Source organism: Ornithorhynchus anatinus, chromosome 2, assembly GCF_004115215.2.
Source record: "Ornithorhynchus anatinus isolate Pmale09 chromosome 2, mOrnAna1.pri.v4, whole genome shotgun sequence".
In the NCBI taxonomy this organism is placed as follows: domain Eukaryota; kingdom Metazoa; phylum Chordata; class Mammalia; order Monotremata; family Ornithorhynchidae; genus Ornithorhynchus; species Ornithorhynchus anatinus.
In genome coordinates this window covers 168,775,043-168,792,658 of record NC_041729.1, presented here as the reverse complement: position 1 = coordinate 168,792,658, position 17,616 = coordinate 168,775,043, and the positions used below count along the sequence as shown (strand labels likewise).

The window sequence follows — 17,616 nt, the reverse complement described above, 5'->3', positions numbered from 1 at the left end:
GTCTGTGCGTCGGTTTAGAAACGACCTTCTTCTCTACTTTGCGGAAGAACAGTCCGCTCGGCTACTTTGTGCGTTCTCTCTAACGCGAGGCGTTAACCGGGAAAGGGGAAAACGTCCGGGCCCCGGTCGACAGAACACAGGACCGAGAAGCAGTGTGGCTAGCGGGGAGGGCCCGGGTCCGGGAATCTGAAGACCTGGATTCGAATCCCGGCTCGGCCCAATGATCGTTGTGTGACCTTTCGCAAGTCAGTTTGCTTCTCTCGGCCTCAGTTCCCTCATCTGTAAAGCGGGGATTGAGATTGTGAGCCCCACCCGGGACAGGGACTGTGTCCAACCCGATTTGCTCGTACCCACCCCAGCGCTTAGTACGGTGCCTGGCACATAGTAAGTGCTTAGCAAAACCCGCAATTATTATTATTATCATTCTCTGTGCCTCGGTTGTCCCGCTCTCCCTCCGACTTAGACTGTGAGCCCCACGCAGGACGGGGACTGTGTCCACCCTAATTCAGCTCTAGCTACCCCGGCGCTTAGACCAGCGTTAGCCCGTCACTGGGCAGGGACCGTCTCCATCTGTTGCCGAACTGTCCATTCCAAGTGCTTAGTACAGTGCTCTGCACGTAGTAAGCGCTCAATAAATACTACTGAATGAAGCGCTGAGCAAATCCCACAGGACCCCCGGAAAAAAACACATCTTACAAAACCTGATGCCATTTTCCCAATTCGTTTTGGAATAGGAAGCCGCTGACTTTATCGCTACTGTTCTCGTCTGTCCGTCTCCCCCGATTAGACCGCAAGCCCGTCAGAGGGCAGGGACCGTCTCTATGTGTTACCCGTTTGTCCATTCCAAGCGCTTAGTACAGTGCTCTTCACATAGCAAGCGCTCAGTAAATACTATTGAATGAATGAATGAATGACGGGCTGAAATGTACGTCTTCCTCGTCGCTAAATCCGTAACGTTCCCGCCAAACCGGCATCGGACAACAGCCTATCGATGCATCTTCAATTCTGAATTCGTCTGGGACAAAGAATTCTTCTCCGGACTTTACGGGCTGTCTCACGATTGTCTAGATTCTCTTTCATTCTTTCTCCCGTGACCGCCCGCTACGAGAACAATTTACATCGCTGCTTCACCTCCAGGAGATTCTCCGTACGTTTACTCTGATCCTGACTTTTATCCCTCTTGGTTTATATTTCTCTCGGCAGGTTTAAAGACCCCGACCCCAGGGTAGAAAGAAGGAGGGTAAAGTTTAGAGGCAAGAAGCGGGTCCCGAAGGGGCAGTTTAGGAGTGAGAGAATCATTTATCTGGGCCTCGGTTTCCTCGTCTGTACAGTGGGGATCGGGGGCTAAATCCTACTCCCTCCTACTTAGACTGGGGATACTCGTAGCTTGTATCCCCAGAGCTCAGTACAGCGTGTAGCACACAGTGGAGAGGAGCAGCGTGGCTCGGCGGACAGAGCCCGGGCCCGGGGGTCCGGAGACCCCGGGCTCTAATCTTCCGCGCGACCTCGGGCGAGCCGCTTCCCTTCCCTACGCCTCAGCTGCCTCGTCCAAAATGGGGGTGAAGACGGGGAGCCCCACGCGGGACGTCCTGATGACCTCGTATCTCCCCCAGCACTTAGAACAGTGCTTGGCACATAGTAAGCGCTGACCAAATACCGTCATTACTAGTTACTTGGGGAAGGCGAGAGGTCCCGAGAAGCCAGTCCTCGACCGTGGACCGGGGCGGGGCTCCGGGACGACCCTCCACCACCCGCCAACCGGACATCACGGGGGGGGGCTGGGGAGGTCCGGGGGTGGGGGCGGCCACAGAACCGTCCCGGGGTCCGGCGCCCGGAGGGGCTCCGGAGGGGAAGTCGTCTGAGCGGCCAAGAGCCGATTTGCGCGTTGCGTGAGGTGGACCCCGGGGGCCGGAGGGCGGGGGGACGTCCCGGGGTATCGGGCACCGGGGGCCAGCGGGTGTCCTGTGGCTTTCCCGGCCCGGCGGCGCCGCTTCGGATAGGAAGGGACCGGGCCGGACGCATCCCGGGACGCGGGCGGCCCAGGTGGGCTCCACGCGCCAGCCTCCGGCTCCCCGGGTGGGACCCCACGCGCCAGCCTCCGGCTCCCCGCGCCGGGCCCCACGCGCCGTCTCGCCGCTCCCCGTGCCGGGCCCCGCACGCCAGCCTGCGGCTCCGCAGGCCGGGCCCCGTGTACCAGACTGCGGCGCCCCATGCCGAGCCCCCCACGCCGGCCCGCAGCTCCCCGGGGCAGACTCCACGCACCAGCCTGCGGCTCCGCGGCCCGGGCCCCGCGTGCCGGCCTACGGCTCTCCACGCCGGGCCCCGCGCACCGTCTTGTCGCTCCCCACGCCGGGCCCCACGCGCCAGCCTGCAGCTCCCGTGCCGGGCCCCGCGCACCATCTTTCCGTTCCCCATGCCGGGCCCCGAATGCCAGCCCACGGCTCCCCGGGCCAAGCCTCACGCGTCGGCCCGCGGCTCCCCGGGCCAAGCCCCACGGCCCCGCCCGCGGCTCTCCGGGCCGGGCCCCGGGCGCCATCCGGCCGCTCCCCGGGCCGGGCCCCGTATGCCGCCCTACAGCTCCCCGTACCGGGCCCCATGCGTCGGCCTGCGGCTCCCGACGCCAGGCTCCACGTGCCCGCCTGCAGCTCCCCGTGCCGGGCCCCGCGTGCCCTCCCGCCGCCGCCCGCGCCGGGCCGCCTCCCGACGATCGTGCCTGCCGACGTTGATGTACCGTCCTCCTCCAGGTGCTCAGCCCGGTGCTCCGCACGCCGTTGAGTGCCAGATAGATGGAGCGTGAAGGGAACGCGTTGGGGCATCCCCCCCCGACCCCGCGGCCCTGCTTCCCCGTCCGTCTTTCACAGAGGAAGGGGGGGGGGCTCTCGACGGGGTCCGAGGCGTCTCCCCCAGGCCGAGCCGCTCCGCCCTGAGAACCGGCCGGTCGTCTCCGTGCCGTCCCCCCCGGGCCCTCCCGGCCTCCGTCTCGGCCCCGAAGGGTGGTCGTCGACGGCGCGGAGCGGCTCGCTCGGCCGCCCGGGGGCACCCGGGGTCGGCGTGGCGGTCCCGGATCGGTCCGAGTCCGGTCAGCGGTCGAAACCCAGCTGGGCCGCCCGGGCGCTCAAAACAGCCCCCGAAACCCTCCACCGCCCATGTGGCCCATCTGGGCTGGAGGTCGAGGGTTCCTTTCCCCAGCTTTCGGGGCCTCTGAAAGCCTTCCCGCTGGGGCAACCGATGAGCAGCACGGTCCAGGCCCGGGAGTCGGAAGGACCTGGGTTCTAATCCCGGCTCCGCCACTCGTCTGCTGTGTGACCTCGGGCAAGTCACTTCCCTTCTCGGGGGGGCCTCAGTTCCCTCATCCGTAAAATGCGGATGAAGATTGCGAGCCCCATGTGGGACAGGGACTGGGTCCAACCTGGTTAGCTTCTCTGTAGCCCAGTGCTTAGAAAAGCGTCTGGCACACAGGAAGCACGTAACAAACACCATTAGAAAAAAAGACTCCCAAAATCCAAACCTTTTTTATATTCCATGCTATTTTGGGGGACGTTGATAGGGTGTGTTATAATAAAGGAGCAGCGTGGCCTAGTGAGTAGAGCCCGGGCCTGGGAGTCAGAAGGACCTAGGTCCTGATCTCAGCCCCGCCACTTGTTTGCTATGTTACCTTGGGCAAACCCCTTCACTTCTCTGTGCCTCAGTTCCCTCCTCTGTAAAACGGGGGTTAAGACAGTGAAGGGTGGGGGGCAGGGTCTGTGTCCAACCTGATTAACTCATACCTACCCCAGCACGTGGAACGGTACCTGACACATATTTAGCGCTTAGCACATAACACTATTATTATTATTATTACATAAAGTCAAGGGCGTGGAGTGCTCTGAACGCAGTAAGCGCTCAATAAATACAACTAAACGGACAAGTGAGAGCAGTCCATTTCCACACTCCGACATGGGTAGGGAGGCTTAGCTTTCGACGGATCTAAAACATTCCCTCTTCCCCACGGGGTCGCCAGCACCGCTTAATGGAAAAAGCCCGGGCCTAGGGGGTCAGGAGAACCGAGTTCTGAGTTCTAGTCCCGGTCCTGCCTCTGGCCTACCGCCTATGACCTTGAACGAGTCACTTGGACTCCCCGAGGGCCTCGGGGTCCTCCTCTGATCTGATGCGTCTGTTCACTGTTATCCTGTACTCTCCCAAGGGTTTAGCACTGTGCTCCGCACACGGTAAGCGCTCAGTAAATCCGATCGAATCTCTTTTTTCTCTCTTACTTAGAGCGTGAGCCTCGTGCGGGACACGGCCCGCGTCCGGCCCGATCGTCCAAGCCGGCGCTCGGCCCGGCCTCCTTAAAAATATCGGTCGTGTCCATACGCCGAGAAGCAGTGGGGGCCGGGGGAAAGGACGCGGGCCGGGGAGTCGGATACTAATTCCAGCTCTGCTACCTGCGATTTTGGGCAGGTCACTTCACTCCTCTGGGCCCCGGTGACCTCCTAACTGGACCGTGAGCCCCACGTGGGTCAGGGACGACGTCCAGCCTGCTTAACGTATATCTGCTCAAAAGACTGCTTGCTCTGCGGTTAACAAGTCCCACGATTATTATTATAATATTATTATTATTACTTGTTTCGTTTGGTTTTGTTGTCTGTCTTCCCCCTTCTAGACTGTGAGCCCGTCGTCGGGTAGGGATTGTCTCCATCTGTTGCCCGATTGTACTCTCCAAGCGCTTAGTACAGCGCTCTGCACACAGCGAGCGCTCAATAAATACGACAATGAATGAATGAATGAATGAATGAGTGAATCACGGTCAAGGCTTCCAACCCCAAAATACACCTCTCGGGCCAGCTCTTTCCACCTCGGGTAGAACAGAGCGACCCGGGGGGCGCTCGGTACGGCGCTCCACACCCAGTTAGCGCTCAATAAATACGACTGAACGAGGGAGGGACGGGGACAGGGCGGGAGACGCAAGCGCTGGCTCAGGAATGCCCTGAACCCGGGAAGGCGCCCGCTGATTCCGCTGTACCGTCCTCTCCCTACCGCTTTAGCCCAGTGCTCCGCACACAGCGAAGGCTCGATAAACGCCACCGCTTGATCGATTAGAGAAACTCCCCGCCCCTGACGTCTCGCGGGACCGAAACCTCGACCGCAAAGGCGTCGATTTCGGACGCGTGGCTCAAGACGGAGCCCCCCCCCCCCCCGCCCCCGCGAAAACCCCCACACGGACACACACCTTTCCCGCGGGTCCCCCCGGGACGTTTCTCCCGGCTGGCCGGAAGGGAGCCGCCGGAAGGTCGGGAGGAAGACGCCCGGCCGACCCGGGGGACGTACGGAAGACCGGGAGAGGGTTCACAGAGACAGCCAACAGCGAAACGTTCCAGCGAAGCCATGCTCCCCTTCTCCCCGCCGCCCCCCGACACTGCAGCGACTGGGTGAAGCGCGGATGGCTCGAGGACTTTCACGGGGGACGATGGAGGGGGACGGAGATGGCGAGGGAGCGCCGGGGACGGCGTGAGGCGATCGGGGGGGGGGAGGTGGGACGCGGCCCCGGGGGGACGGGTGGGATGGGGGGGGATGGGGACTTTCTGGCGGATGACAAAGCGGTAAATCATTCGCTATCCAAGACCTTACTTGCTGGTACAGTTGGGGTCTCTGGGCCGAGTTTTCAATCATAGTGTGAACCATGGCGATTAAAGGTTCATTCTCTCTCATCTAGTTCAAATCGGGAGGAGCAAACACGGCAAAGGTCAGTTTCCGGCCCGGCTCGACTTCGAAGACGACGCCGTCGACGGAGCCGCCGCTCCGCCGACCCCCCCTCCGCGCCGCGCCCGGCGACGCTTCCACCCGGACGTTCCCGGGCTCCCCGGGAGACAGAGCGCTCGGGAGAGGGCGAAAATCCCGGCTCCGCCGCCTGTCTGACGTGGGGCCTCGGGCGGCTCGCTTCGTGGGCCTCGGTTTCCTCGTCTGGCCGACGGGGATGGAGACCGTGAGCCCCACGTGGGACGGGGACCGTATCCGGCTCGATTCGCTTGTCTCCGCCCCGGCGGCCGGTACAGTGCCCGGCGCACGGTGAGCGCCGAACAGCGTGGTGTTGTTATGTTACAATGGTATCCGTTCAGCGCTTACTACGTGCCAAGCACGATTCTAAGCCCCGGGGTAGATATAAGGTGATCGGGTCGGATACAGTCCCCGTCCCACACGGGGCTCACGGTCTCGATTCCCATTTTACAGCCGAGGGAACTGAGGCCCGGAGAAGCGAAGGGACTCCCCCGAGGTCGGGCGGCAGAGCCGGGATCGGAACCCGTGACCTCTGACTCCCAAGCCCGCGCTCCAGCCACTAGGCCACGCCGCTTCCCGGCGTGATAACGGACGGCGATGACAACTGCCGTCGGTCCCCCCGCCCACCATTTCGCCCCCGCCCGCGACCAGAACGTTGCGGGGCTAAAGCCGCACCGTGCCGTCCCGCAGCCCGCGGGGTCGCCGGGAAGGCGGATCCGTCAGGGAGACTGACCGACACGGGGTGACGGGGGGAGGAGGCGTCTCCTCGCCGAACCCGCCGCCGGGAGCCGATCCACAACCCCGTCTTCCCAGGAAACGGCCCGAAGCTATCTATCTATCCCGGTGCTTGGCACGCACTAAGGGCTTAACGAGTAGCATAATTATCGTGGCTCAGTGGAAAAAGCCCGGGCTTGGGAGTCAGAGGTCATGGGTTCGAATCCCGGCTCTGTCACTCGTCAGCTGGGTGACTGTGGGCGGGTCACTTCACTTCTCTGGGCCTCAGTTCCCTCATCCGGAAAATGGGGACGAAGACTGGGAGCCTCACGTGGGACAACCTGACGACCCTGGGTCTCCCCCAGCGCTTAGAACAGTGCTCTGCGCACAGTAAGCGCTTAACAAATACCAACATTATTATTATTATTACTATTGTTATTAATAACCCCCATTTTACAGATGAGGTGACTCAAGCCCAGAGAAGTGAAGTGACTTGCCCAAGCCCCACACAGCAGGCATAAGGAAGAGCAGGATCAGAACCCAAATCCTACTGTCTCCCAGGCCCGGACTCTCTCCGTCAGGCCCATTCCGGCTCCGCCACTGGTCTGCAGCGTGGCCTGGGGCAAGTGGCTTCGCTGGTTCTCGGTTCCCTCATCTGTCAAATGGGGGTTAAAACTGAGAGCCCCTCCGTGGGACACGGACTGCGTCCAACCTGATGGGCTTGAATAACAATAACGTTGGTATCTGTTAAGCGCTTACTATGTGCCGAGCACCGTTCTAAGCGCTGGGGTAGACACGGGGGAATCAGGTCGTCCCACGTGGGGCGCACGGTCTTAATCCCCATTTTACAGATGAGGGAACTGAGGCACGGAGAAGTGAAGTGACTCGCCCACAGTCACACAGCCGACGAGTGGCGGAGCTGGGATTCGAACTCATGAGCCCCGACTCCAAAGCCCGTGCTCTTTCCACTGAGCCACGCTGCTTCTCCATCTACCCCAGCGCTTAGTACGGTGCCCGGCATAAAGCGCCCAACAAGTACCTTAAGAAAAAAGACAACGTGGAAGACCACCACCGCAGCATGAGAAATCTGGATCGACAGTGAGACCCCCGGGGCCCGGCCCCCCTTCCACCGGGACCGGGTCACTCGGGGCTCTTGGGGAAGAAGATTCAGCCAAGAGGTTGCACGGTCCCCTTCCTGCCCGTCTAGTTCAGCGTCTGTCTCCGGAGAACGTGTCCGTTTATTGTCGTTTCGGACTCTCCCCGAGTGCTCGGTACAAGTGCTCTGAGCGCTCGCTGTCCCGGAACGGCCTCCCTCCTCCCCTCCGCCAAACTAGCTCTCTTCCCCTCTTCAAAGCCCTACCGAGAGCTCACCTCCTCCGGGAGGCCTTCCCGGACCGAGCCTCCCCTTTTCCCTCTGCTCCCTCTCTGCTCCCGCTTCACCTCCCCTCAGCTAAGCCCCCTTTCCCCCCGTCCCCCTGCTCTTCCCCCTCACCCTCCCCCTCAGCACCGTGTTCATTTGTATAGATTATTTATTACCCTATTTATTTTGTTAGTGAGGTGAACATCCCCTCGATTCTATTAATCGCGATTAGGCCGTCTTGTTTCTGTCCGTCCGTCTCCCCCGATTAGAGTGTGCGCCCGTCAGTGGGCAGGGACCGTCTCTATCTGTTGCCGAATTGTCCATTCCAAGCGCTTAGTCCAGTGCTCTGCACATAGCAAGCGCTCAATAAATACTACCGAATGAATGAATAATTACGACTGACTGCCTTGCAGACCGCAAGCTCTTTGCGGAGAGGGGTCGTGTCTGGCGTAGCGGATAGCGCGTGGGCGTGGGAGTCAGAAGGTCACGGGTTCTAATCCCACCTCCGCCACTTGTCTGCTGCGTGACCGTGGGCGAGTCGCTTCTCTGGGCCTCGGTTACCTCATCTGTAAAACGGGGATTTAGACCGGGAGCTCCACGTGGGACAGGGACTGCGTCCAATCCGATTTGCTTGTATCCACCCCAGCGCATAAGTACAGTGCCTGGCACATAGAAAGTGCTTAACAAACGCCAGTGTTGTTATTACTATTATTATTAAGAACCGGTTTAAACCAGCATATGCCACCTGTTAGGCCAGAAATTTGAAACGCTCTTAACTCTGATTTTTTTTTTTTTTTTCAAATTTCTTCCAGAGACAATTATGAGGAAAGCTCATGGCTCACGAGGGTTGCATTCTAATTGGAACAGCCTTTCCAAAAAGCAGGGGCTACGCAGAGAGCTAAGCTGCACGGCCAAGTGGAAAGAGTCCGGGCCTGGGAGTCAGAGGACCTGGGTTCTAATCCCGGCTCCGCCACGTGTCTGCTGTGTGACCCTGTGCAAGTCGCTTCGCTTCTCTGTGCCTCAGTTCCCTCATCCGTAAGGCGGGGATTAAGACTGCGAGCCCCATGTGGGGAAGCAGCGCGGCTCGGTGGGAAAGAGCCTGGCTTGGGAGTCAGGGGTCATGGGTTCGACGCCCGGCTCTGCCACTGGTCAGCCGGGTGACTGTGGGCGAGTCACTTCACTTCTCTGTGCCTCAGTTCCCTCACCCGTAAAATGGGGATGAAGACTGGGAGCCTCACGTGGGACAACCTGATGACCCTGTATCTCCCCCAGCGCTTAGAACAGTGCTCCGCACGTAGTAAGCGCTTAACAAATACCAACATTATTATGTGGGACACGGACTAGGTCCAAACCGATTAACTTGTGTTCACTCAATCGTATTTACTGAGCGCTTACTGTGTCAGAATAACAATAATAACGTTGGTATCTGTTAAGCGCTTACTACGTGCCGAGCACCGTTCTAAGCGCTGGGGTAGATACAGGGGAATCAGGTTGTCCCACGTGAGGCTCACAGTTACTCCCCACTTTCCAGATGAGGTAACTGAGGCACAGAGAAGTGTCAGAAGCACTGGACAAAGCAGTTGGGAAAGTCCAATATAACAACGGACACATCCCTGCCCACAATGAGCTCACAGTCTAGAGCGGGAGACAGACAGCGCTACAGATTAATAGATTAAAAAAATAAATAAATGACAGATATGTACCTATGTGGGGGGATGAGTGAATGAGCAAGTAAGGGAGGCGCAGAAGGGAGTGGGAGAAGAGGAGAGGAGGGCTCAGGCAGGGCCTCTATCTACCCCGGCGCTTAGAACAGAGCTTGGCACATAGTAAACCCTTAACCTGTGCCATAATTCTTCTTATTTTAATTATTAACTACTAAGATGGGGATTAAACCCTATTCCCTCCCACTTGGACTGTGTCCCACACGGGACAGGAATCGCATCCGATCGGATCAACTTGCATCTACCCCACGGCTTGGAAGAGTGCTTGGCACATAGTGGAAAGAGCACGGGCTTGGGAATCAGAGGTCACGGGTTCGACTCAGCTGTGTGACTGTAGGCAAGTCACTTCACTTCTCTGGGCCTCAGTCCCCTCATCTATAAAATGGGGATGAAGACCGTGAGCAGGACGACCTGATGACCCTGTATCTCCCCCAGGGCTTAGAACGGCGCTCTGCCCATAGTAAGCGCTGAACAAATACCAACGTTATTATTATTATATGCATTTAACAAGCACCATAATTTAACTGATGACTGACCAGACAAATTTTTGGACCCTGAGGAAACAGGGGAGAGAAGCCTGTCGGGTCTCAGCGGACTGGAGACGCGGTGTTCGATTACAATCGGTTAAATCAGATCCCGGGCAGGGGTGTTACCGTGCGTCCTCTCCACTGCTCCTTTGAGCCGAACCCCTTCCATTTCCGATTATTAAAAACTGTCCCTAGCCCTGCTTGGGACCTCGCTGGGTCGCATCAAACCCAGCTCGGGAAAGGCCCTAAAATTTGCGTCAGTCGCGAGACTATTCCCTCAATCCACTCCTCCGTGTATTTCGGCGTGGCTTAGTGGCAAGAGCCCGGGCTTCAGAGTCAGAGGATTTGGGTTCTAATCCCGGCTCCTCCGCTTGCCCCCGGCTGACCCTGGGCGAGCCGCGTAACTCCTCTGTGCCTCAGTTGCCTCATCTGCAAAATGGGGACTTAGACGGTGAGCCCCACGTGGGACAACCCGATTACCTTGTTTCTCCCCCGTTACCTTGTACCTCCCCCTGTGCTTAGAACGGTGCTCGGCACATAGTGAGTGCTTAACCAGCGTGGCTCCGTGGCAAGAGGACGGGCTTTGGAGTCAGAGGTCATGGGTTCGAATCCCGGCTCTGCCACTTGTCAGCTGTGTGACTGTGGGCGAGCCACTTCACTTCTCTGGGCCTCAGTTACCTCATCTGGAAGATGGGGATTAAGAGCGGGTGCTCAATGTTGGACAACCTGATTACCCTGAATCCCCCCAGCATTTAGAACAGGGCTGGGCACATAGTAAGCGCTTAACGTATACCATAATAATATATAATAGCGAGCGGCAGGCCGCCTGCTACAAGTCAAAACGCCCCCGTGCTGGGCAGCGGCGGCCCGGGAGAGAATCCAGGGCGGAGACTCATGTTTACTGCGTGAAAGGAGGGGACGGTCAACCGCTTCCGGATTTTTCCCAAGAAAAGTCTGTGGATCCACTACCGGAACGATGGCAGACGGAGAGCGGGGCCTTCCGGGAGAGACGCGTCCGTGTTGCGCCACGGGTCGGGGAAACGACTCGACGGCAGAGGACGGGACAAGGGTCCAGAGTGACCATTCTGGGCTCCGGGGCCGGTGACCGCAGCCGAGGGACCCCAGTTGGCAGGACTGCGAAGGACGACGGTCCCCTTCCCCCATCTCTTCCTCCTGCTCCTCCTCTTCCTAGCCCCTCCACCCTAATCCCCTTCTCCTCTCCTTTCCACTCCCCGTCCCCCTCGCTCCCCCAGACCCCGATTCGGCTGGCAATGAGCGAGAGCGGATGATGATATCTGCGAAGCGCTTCCTATGCGCCGGGCACCGTACTAAGAGCCAGGGTGGAGAGAAGCAGATCGGGCAGGACACGGTCCCTGTCCGAAACGGGGCGCACGGTCTCGATCCCCATTTGACGGATGAGGGAACTGAGGCCCAGGGAAGTGGAGCGGTTTGCCCGAGGTCACCCAGCAGACAAGCGGCGGGGCTGGGATTAGAACCCGTGACCTTCTGACTCCCAAGCCCGTGATCCATCCGCCCCGCCGTGCCGCTTCTGTCGGGGGCGTGCGACTGACGTAAACTCTTCAGCAAGACGCGGTGTTCTGAGAGAGACCCCGTTTTAGACGAGGTAAGGTCTGATTCCTTCCCAAATTCCCGAGGAAGGAAGCCTATTTGATTTACCGCGTGGTTGATTTTCCCGCACCAGGAACGTCCTACCCACGGTGGGGGGAAACGAGAGACAGAGAGTGGATGGGATGGCCCTGGCTTTCTCCACCCCAAGGCTTAGTACGGTGCCGGGCGCATAGTAAGCACTTAACAGATACAACTGCTATTATTATCGCTCGTTATCTGCTGTCCTTCGCGTTTCGGGGAGCAGTGCGGCGTGGTGGGGAGACCACGGCCCTGGGGCTCAGAAGACCCGCGAGCCCGTCACTGGGCAGGGATTGTCTCTATCTCTTGCCGAACTGTCCATTCCGAGCGCTCGGTACAGCGCTCTGCACATGGTAAGCGCTCAATAGGTACTACTGAACGAATGAATGGAAGACCCGGGTTCTAGACCCGGTTCCGCCACACGCCTGTTGGGGGATCTTGGACAAGTCCCGGGTCCCTCGTCTGAAAAATGGGGATTAAGAGTGGAAGCCCCAGGTGGGACAACCCGATTACCTTGTATCCCCCCCAGCGTTTAGAACGGTGCTTGGCACATAGTGAGTGCTTAACCAACACCATAATAATAATAGTGAGAGCACCAGTTCTCCTTCCCGCTTAGACAGCGAACCCTTGTGTGAGACAGGGATGGTGTGCGACCTAATTATCTGGTATCTTCCCCAGCGTTTAGAACAGTGCTTGGCACCAAGTCAGCACTTAACAAGCAACGCGATGATTATTATGATATTCTTCTTATCGGGAATCTGCCTAAATGTCAGCAGAACAAATAACGGCCCAAGTACTGAAAAGAGGGGAAGCCAATTTCTCAAGAAGGTGGTCGAAACACCTCAATCGATGAGTGGTACTGATCGAGCGCTTCCTGTGCCCAGAGCACTGTAGCGAGCGCTTGCGAGAGTACAGTGCGTGGCCTGATGGAGAGAGCACAGACCTGGGAGTCAGAAGGACCTGGGTTCTGATCCCGGCTCCGCCACGTATCTGCTGTGTGACCTCGGGCAGGACACGGCACTTTTCGGGGCCTCGGCTCCCTCGTCTGTAAAATGGGGATTGAGACCGTGAGCCCCATGGGGGACGGGGACTGAGTCCAACTTGATTACCCTGTATCTATCCCAGCGTTTAGAACAGTGCTGGGCACATAGTCAGCACTTAACAAGTACCTTAATTTTTATCTGTTATTACTATTATTACGGTGCGTGGCTCAGCGGAAAGAGCCCGGGCTTGGGAGTCAGCGGTCATGGGTTCGAATCCCGGCTCTGCCGCGTGTCAGCCGTGTGACTGTGAGCAAGTCACTTCACTTCTCTGTGCCTCAGTTACCTCGGCTGTAAAATGGGGGTTAACCGTGAGCCTCACGTGGGACGACCCGATGACCCTGTATCTGCCCCAGCGCTTCGAACAGTGCTCTGCACATAGTGAGCGCTTAACAAGTACCAACATTATTATTATTGAGAGATGCCGCGGTTTTGCTGCTTCTTTCATTCATTCAATAGTATTTATCGAGTGCTTAGTATGTGCGGAGCACTGTACTAAGCGCTTCTTCTTATTAGGGAGACTGGACACAAGTGTTGGTTTTGGGGGTATCTGGCCAGACCCCATCACTGGCAGGTGTAGTCAGGACGGACGCCGGAACGCAGGCGGTAAAGGGGCAGACGGACTTCTAAGGTCTCGTTTTCTAGGTCGAGCGTTGTTTCCGCTCTGCCAATTTCCCGATCGGCCCCAGCTCTGCCGGGTCTGAAGCTTCCCTGGGAACAGAGAAGCGATTTGGCCTTGTGCCTGGGGGCCGAAGGACCTGGGTTCTGAACCCGGCCCGGCCAACCGCTTGCCGTGTGCCTTTGGGCGAGTCGCCTCACTTCACTTGAGAAGCAGCGTGGCCTCACGGGTAGAGCCCGGGCCTGGGAGTCAGAAAGACATGGGTTCTAATCCCGGCTCCACCACTTAATAATAATAATAATAATGTTGGTATTTGTTAAGCGCTTACTATGTGCCGAGCACTGTTCTAAGCGCTGGGGTAGACATAGGGGAATCAGGTCGTCCCACGTGGGGCTCACAGTCTTAATCCCCATTTTACAGATGAGGGAACTGAGGCCCGGAGAAGTTAAGTGACTTGCCCACAGTCACACAGCCGACAAGTGGCGGAGCTGGGATTCGAACCCATGACCTCTTTCCACTGAGCCACACCACTTGTCCGCTGTGTGACCTTGGGCGAGTTATTTCACTTCTCTGAGCCTCAGTTCCCTCATCTGTTTAATGGGGATTGAGACTGCAAGCCCCACGGGGGACAGGGACTACGTCCAACCCGATTTGCTTGGATCCACCCCAGCGCTTAGTATAGTGCGGGGCACATAGTAAGTGCTTAATAAATACCATAATTACTATCATCATTTCACCGCTCTGTGCTCAGTTTCCTCAAATGTACGATGAGGATTAAAAACCTGTTCTCCTTCCTACTTAGGCTGTGAGCCCCATGTGGGACAGGGACTGTGTCCCGCCTAATTCACCCGTACCTACCCCAGCGCTCAGAACGGTGTTTGACACACAGTAAGCTCTTAACAAAAAATGCCATTAAAAAAATCGGGCACTTGCCAGCATTCTCCCCACATTTCGAGTGCCCGTCTCTGAATTTTCGCCACGTCCGACTGACGGACCGAACAGACGTGAGGAAGTCGGCGGCCACGGGTGTTTCAGGGGAAAACAACACCCGGTGGCTACTACAGGCTGTAGTAATAATAATAATAATAATGATAATAACTGTGGCATTTAAGGGCTTATATGTGTCAGGCACTGTACTAAGCACTGTACTGATTGGGGGACACAGTCCCTGGCCCGCACGGGGTTCGCAGTCTTAATCCCCATTTTCCAGATGAGGGAATTGAGGCCCAGAGGAGCGAAGTGACTTGCTCAAGGCCACACAGCCGACAAGTGGAAGGACAGGGATTAGAACCCAAGACCTTCTGACTCCCAGGCCCGGGCTCTATCCCCTGGGCCACGCCGCTTCCCGGGATGGAAGCCGGAAATGTTTGAGCAGGATGGAGTTCTGTGGCCCAAGGAAGGATCCTGTCCCCGATTACCCACGGGTAAATGCCAAGGACAGGATGCCGGTGCCAAGAGTGCCGACGGGCGCTCAGTACAGTGCTCCGCACACGGTAAGCGCTCGATAAATACCACCGATCGAAAGCGAGGCCGGCGTATCTACAGTGAAGAAAACTGCCAACGCGCTGGGCCGGTGGAAAAACAAAAGACGATCGGAATTTCTTGAAGAGAAGGATTTGCACAATAAGGAAAATCAACATACAAGCACAACTTTATGTGAACACGTGTGTTTATACGTGCAAGTATGTACCCGGTTCTCTGATTCTTTAATCTCATACGGCCCGGATTGTGTATGCATCGCGTGCCTTTTTTTTTCCCTAATGCTTTCCAGGTTTTAGTATCCGATCAGATGAGAAAAACGATGAAGTCAGCAGGTTTCGAAATGAAATGCTGCTTCTGAGATCTAAACCGTTCAGGAGAAAAAAAATCCAGCTGACGTACCGAGATACGGACGATCGGAAATCTAAGACAAATAATTAGGAACCCAGACTTTAAAAGCACGGTCTGTCCTTACATGGAAATCCTTCTCTAAGTACAGGTTCGACCACAAAATTCGTAATTCTACGCCGGTCCAAAGATGATGTATATTCACAGGGGGCCCCTAGAGACATCCCGCATTAAAAGGGAGAAATTTTAAGCATGACCCATACGACCGAAGCACGCTTCAGAAGCCTGGTTCAGGTGAAAAGAACTCGAGAAAGAGAATGCATCCAAGTTTCCCTCCCTTTGGACACCCTGAGGTTTTCTGCGCTCAGACGGCGAGACGGCAAGCTACCGGATTTCACCGGGATGTTTTCGAGAGGGGGCCAGAAAAAGCTACCCTTCTTAACCAGCTCCCGCTCGGCGATCCCGAGGCGCCGAAACGCCGTGAGCTAACCGGAAAAACAAACACTGGGGTCTCCCACCTGGTGATCCACTGAGATGGCACTCCTTTGGAGGTGGTGGGAAAAAATCTCATTCTAGGAGGCGGCCGGCAAGGAGACAGAGCACAGGGACAGAAGATGCAGGATCCGTGAGAGCGAGGTGGAAAAACGGGAAAAAGTTTGTCTCTCAGTAAGGAAAGCAATGAACCGATTCTCTTCTCCTGTCCTCTCCTAAGCGCTTAATCCAGTGTTCTGCACACTGTAAGGGCTCGACAGTTACCACCGGTGGATCGACTGACATACGATAACCGCTTTCGGGTGCTGTTTTGGGTCAACTGTCTAGAGAAGCAGTGTGGCGCAGCGGCTAGAGCCCGGGCCTGGGAGTCAGGAGGACCTGGGTTCCAATCCCGGCTCCGTCACGTGCCTGCTGTGTGACCTTGGGTCAAGGCACGTCACTTCTCTGGGCCCCGTCTGGAAAATGGGGATTGGGACTGGGAGCCCCAGGTGGGACAGGGACTGTGTCCGACCTGCTTACCCTGTATCTACCCCAGCGCTTAGAACAGCGCTTGGCACACTGTAAGCACTTAATCATTATTATTATTATATGACAATTTCTGGCTTCCCGCATCTTTCCATCCCCTTGAACGGATAAACAAGCACACGACAGCAGAGGCAGAAACAACAAAAGAGGCTGGTTTGGTCCATCGGCTGATGGCTCTGGGTTCTCGCTGACGTCGACGGTGCGTTTTTGTCTCAAATTCCACGTGATGCGAAAGAAAGGCAACTCAAGGGCGCAGCTATCTCCTAGGACAGTCTTCTTACAGCGGGCCGGGACCGCGTCTCCCTACTCCGTTACAACGTACTCACCCGAGCACTTAGTACAGTGCTCGGCGCGCGGTAAGCGCTCCGTAGACACGACGGACGGCCGGTCGAAGAATTGACGGACGGCCCGGGGGGGCCGTGTCCCGGGGCCTCGGGCGGCTGGGAACGCTTCGAGCCGTCCGCTCCGAGGGGACGGGGTCGATGTCGGTGTCGACCCCCCCGGGGATCCCTTGGGAATACGTGGGGAACATCAAAGCTCTAATCGGCTTGAGGCCTCTTTCCTGAAATCCCCACATTCTCTCTCTCTCTCCTCCTCACACCCCCACATTCTCTATCGCTTTTCCCTCGAACCCTCACCCTCTCTCTCCCTCCTCCTTCAGGCCCCCACACTCTTTCTCCTTCAAACTCCCACACTCTCTCCCTCTCCTCCTTCAGAACCGCATATTCTCTCTCCCTCCTCCTTCAGACCCCCCACGCTCTCTCTTTCCTCCCTCAGACCCCTACACTCTCTCTCCCTCCTCCCTCAGACCCCTACACTCTCTCTCCCTCCTCCCTCAGACCCCCACGTTCTCTCTCTCCCTCCTCTTTCAGATCCCCTGCTCTCTCCTATTAATAATGCTGGTATTTGTCAAGCGCTTACTATGTGCAGAGCACCGTTCTAAGCGCTGCGGGAGACACGGGGTGATCAGGTCGTCCCACGTGAGGCTCACAGTTAATCTCCGTTTTACAGATGAGGTAACTGAGGCCCAGAGAAGTTAGCTGACTTGCCCACAGTCACGCAGCTGACTCCCTCCGACCTCCACACTCACTCTCCCTCCCCGTTCAAATCCCCATGCTTTCTCTCGCCTCCCTCGGACCCCCATGCTCTCGCCCCCACCCCCCCTCTCGAACCCTCACGTTCCCTGTCCTCTCTCAGACTCCCCCACTCTCTCCCTCAGACCCCCACACTCTCTCTGCCTCCTCCCTCAGGTCCCCACGCTCTCTCTCCCGCCTCCCTCAAACCATCACTTTCTCTCTCGTCCCTCAAACCCTCTCTCTCCCTCCTCCGTCAAACCCCCATGCTCTCTCTCTCCCTCCTCCCTCAGACCCTCATGCTCTCTCTCCTCCCT

At 57.5% G+C, this 17,616-nt stretch overlaps 1 protein-coding gene across 9 annotated transcripts in view; it reads right to left on the bottom strand.

The window, feature by feature from the left end:
* Positions 1 to 17,616, bottom strand: part of PLEKHA5 (pleckstrin homology domain containing A5) — a 179,494-nt gene that overhangs the window by 32,724 nt on the left and 129,154 nt on the right. For 5 of the 9 annotated variants that reach the window (XM_039911257.1, XM_029053569.2, XM_029053537.2 and 2 more), the window contains 2 exons: positions 15,728 to 15,781; positions 5,608 to 5,688 (listed from right to left, as the gene is read on the bottom strand). The exons of 3 other annotated variants lie outside the window; for them this stretch is intronic. In XM_039911257.1, the coding sequence (XP_039767191.1) occupies positions 5,608 to 5,688; positions 15,728 to 15,781 (135 nt within the window). The remainder of the gene's footprint in view (positions 1 to 5,607; positions 5,689 to 15,727; positions 15,782 to 17,616) is intronic. One more of the 9 variants, XM_039911256.1, reaches the window with a different exon arrangement.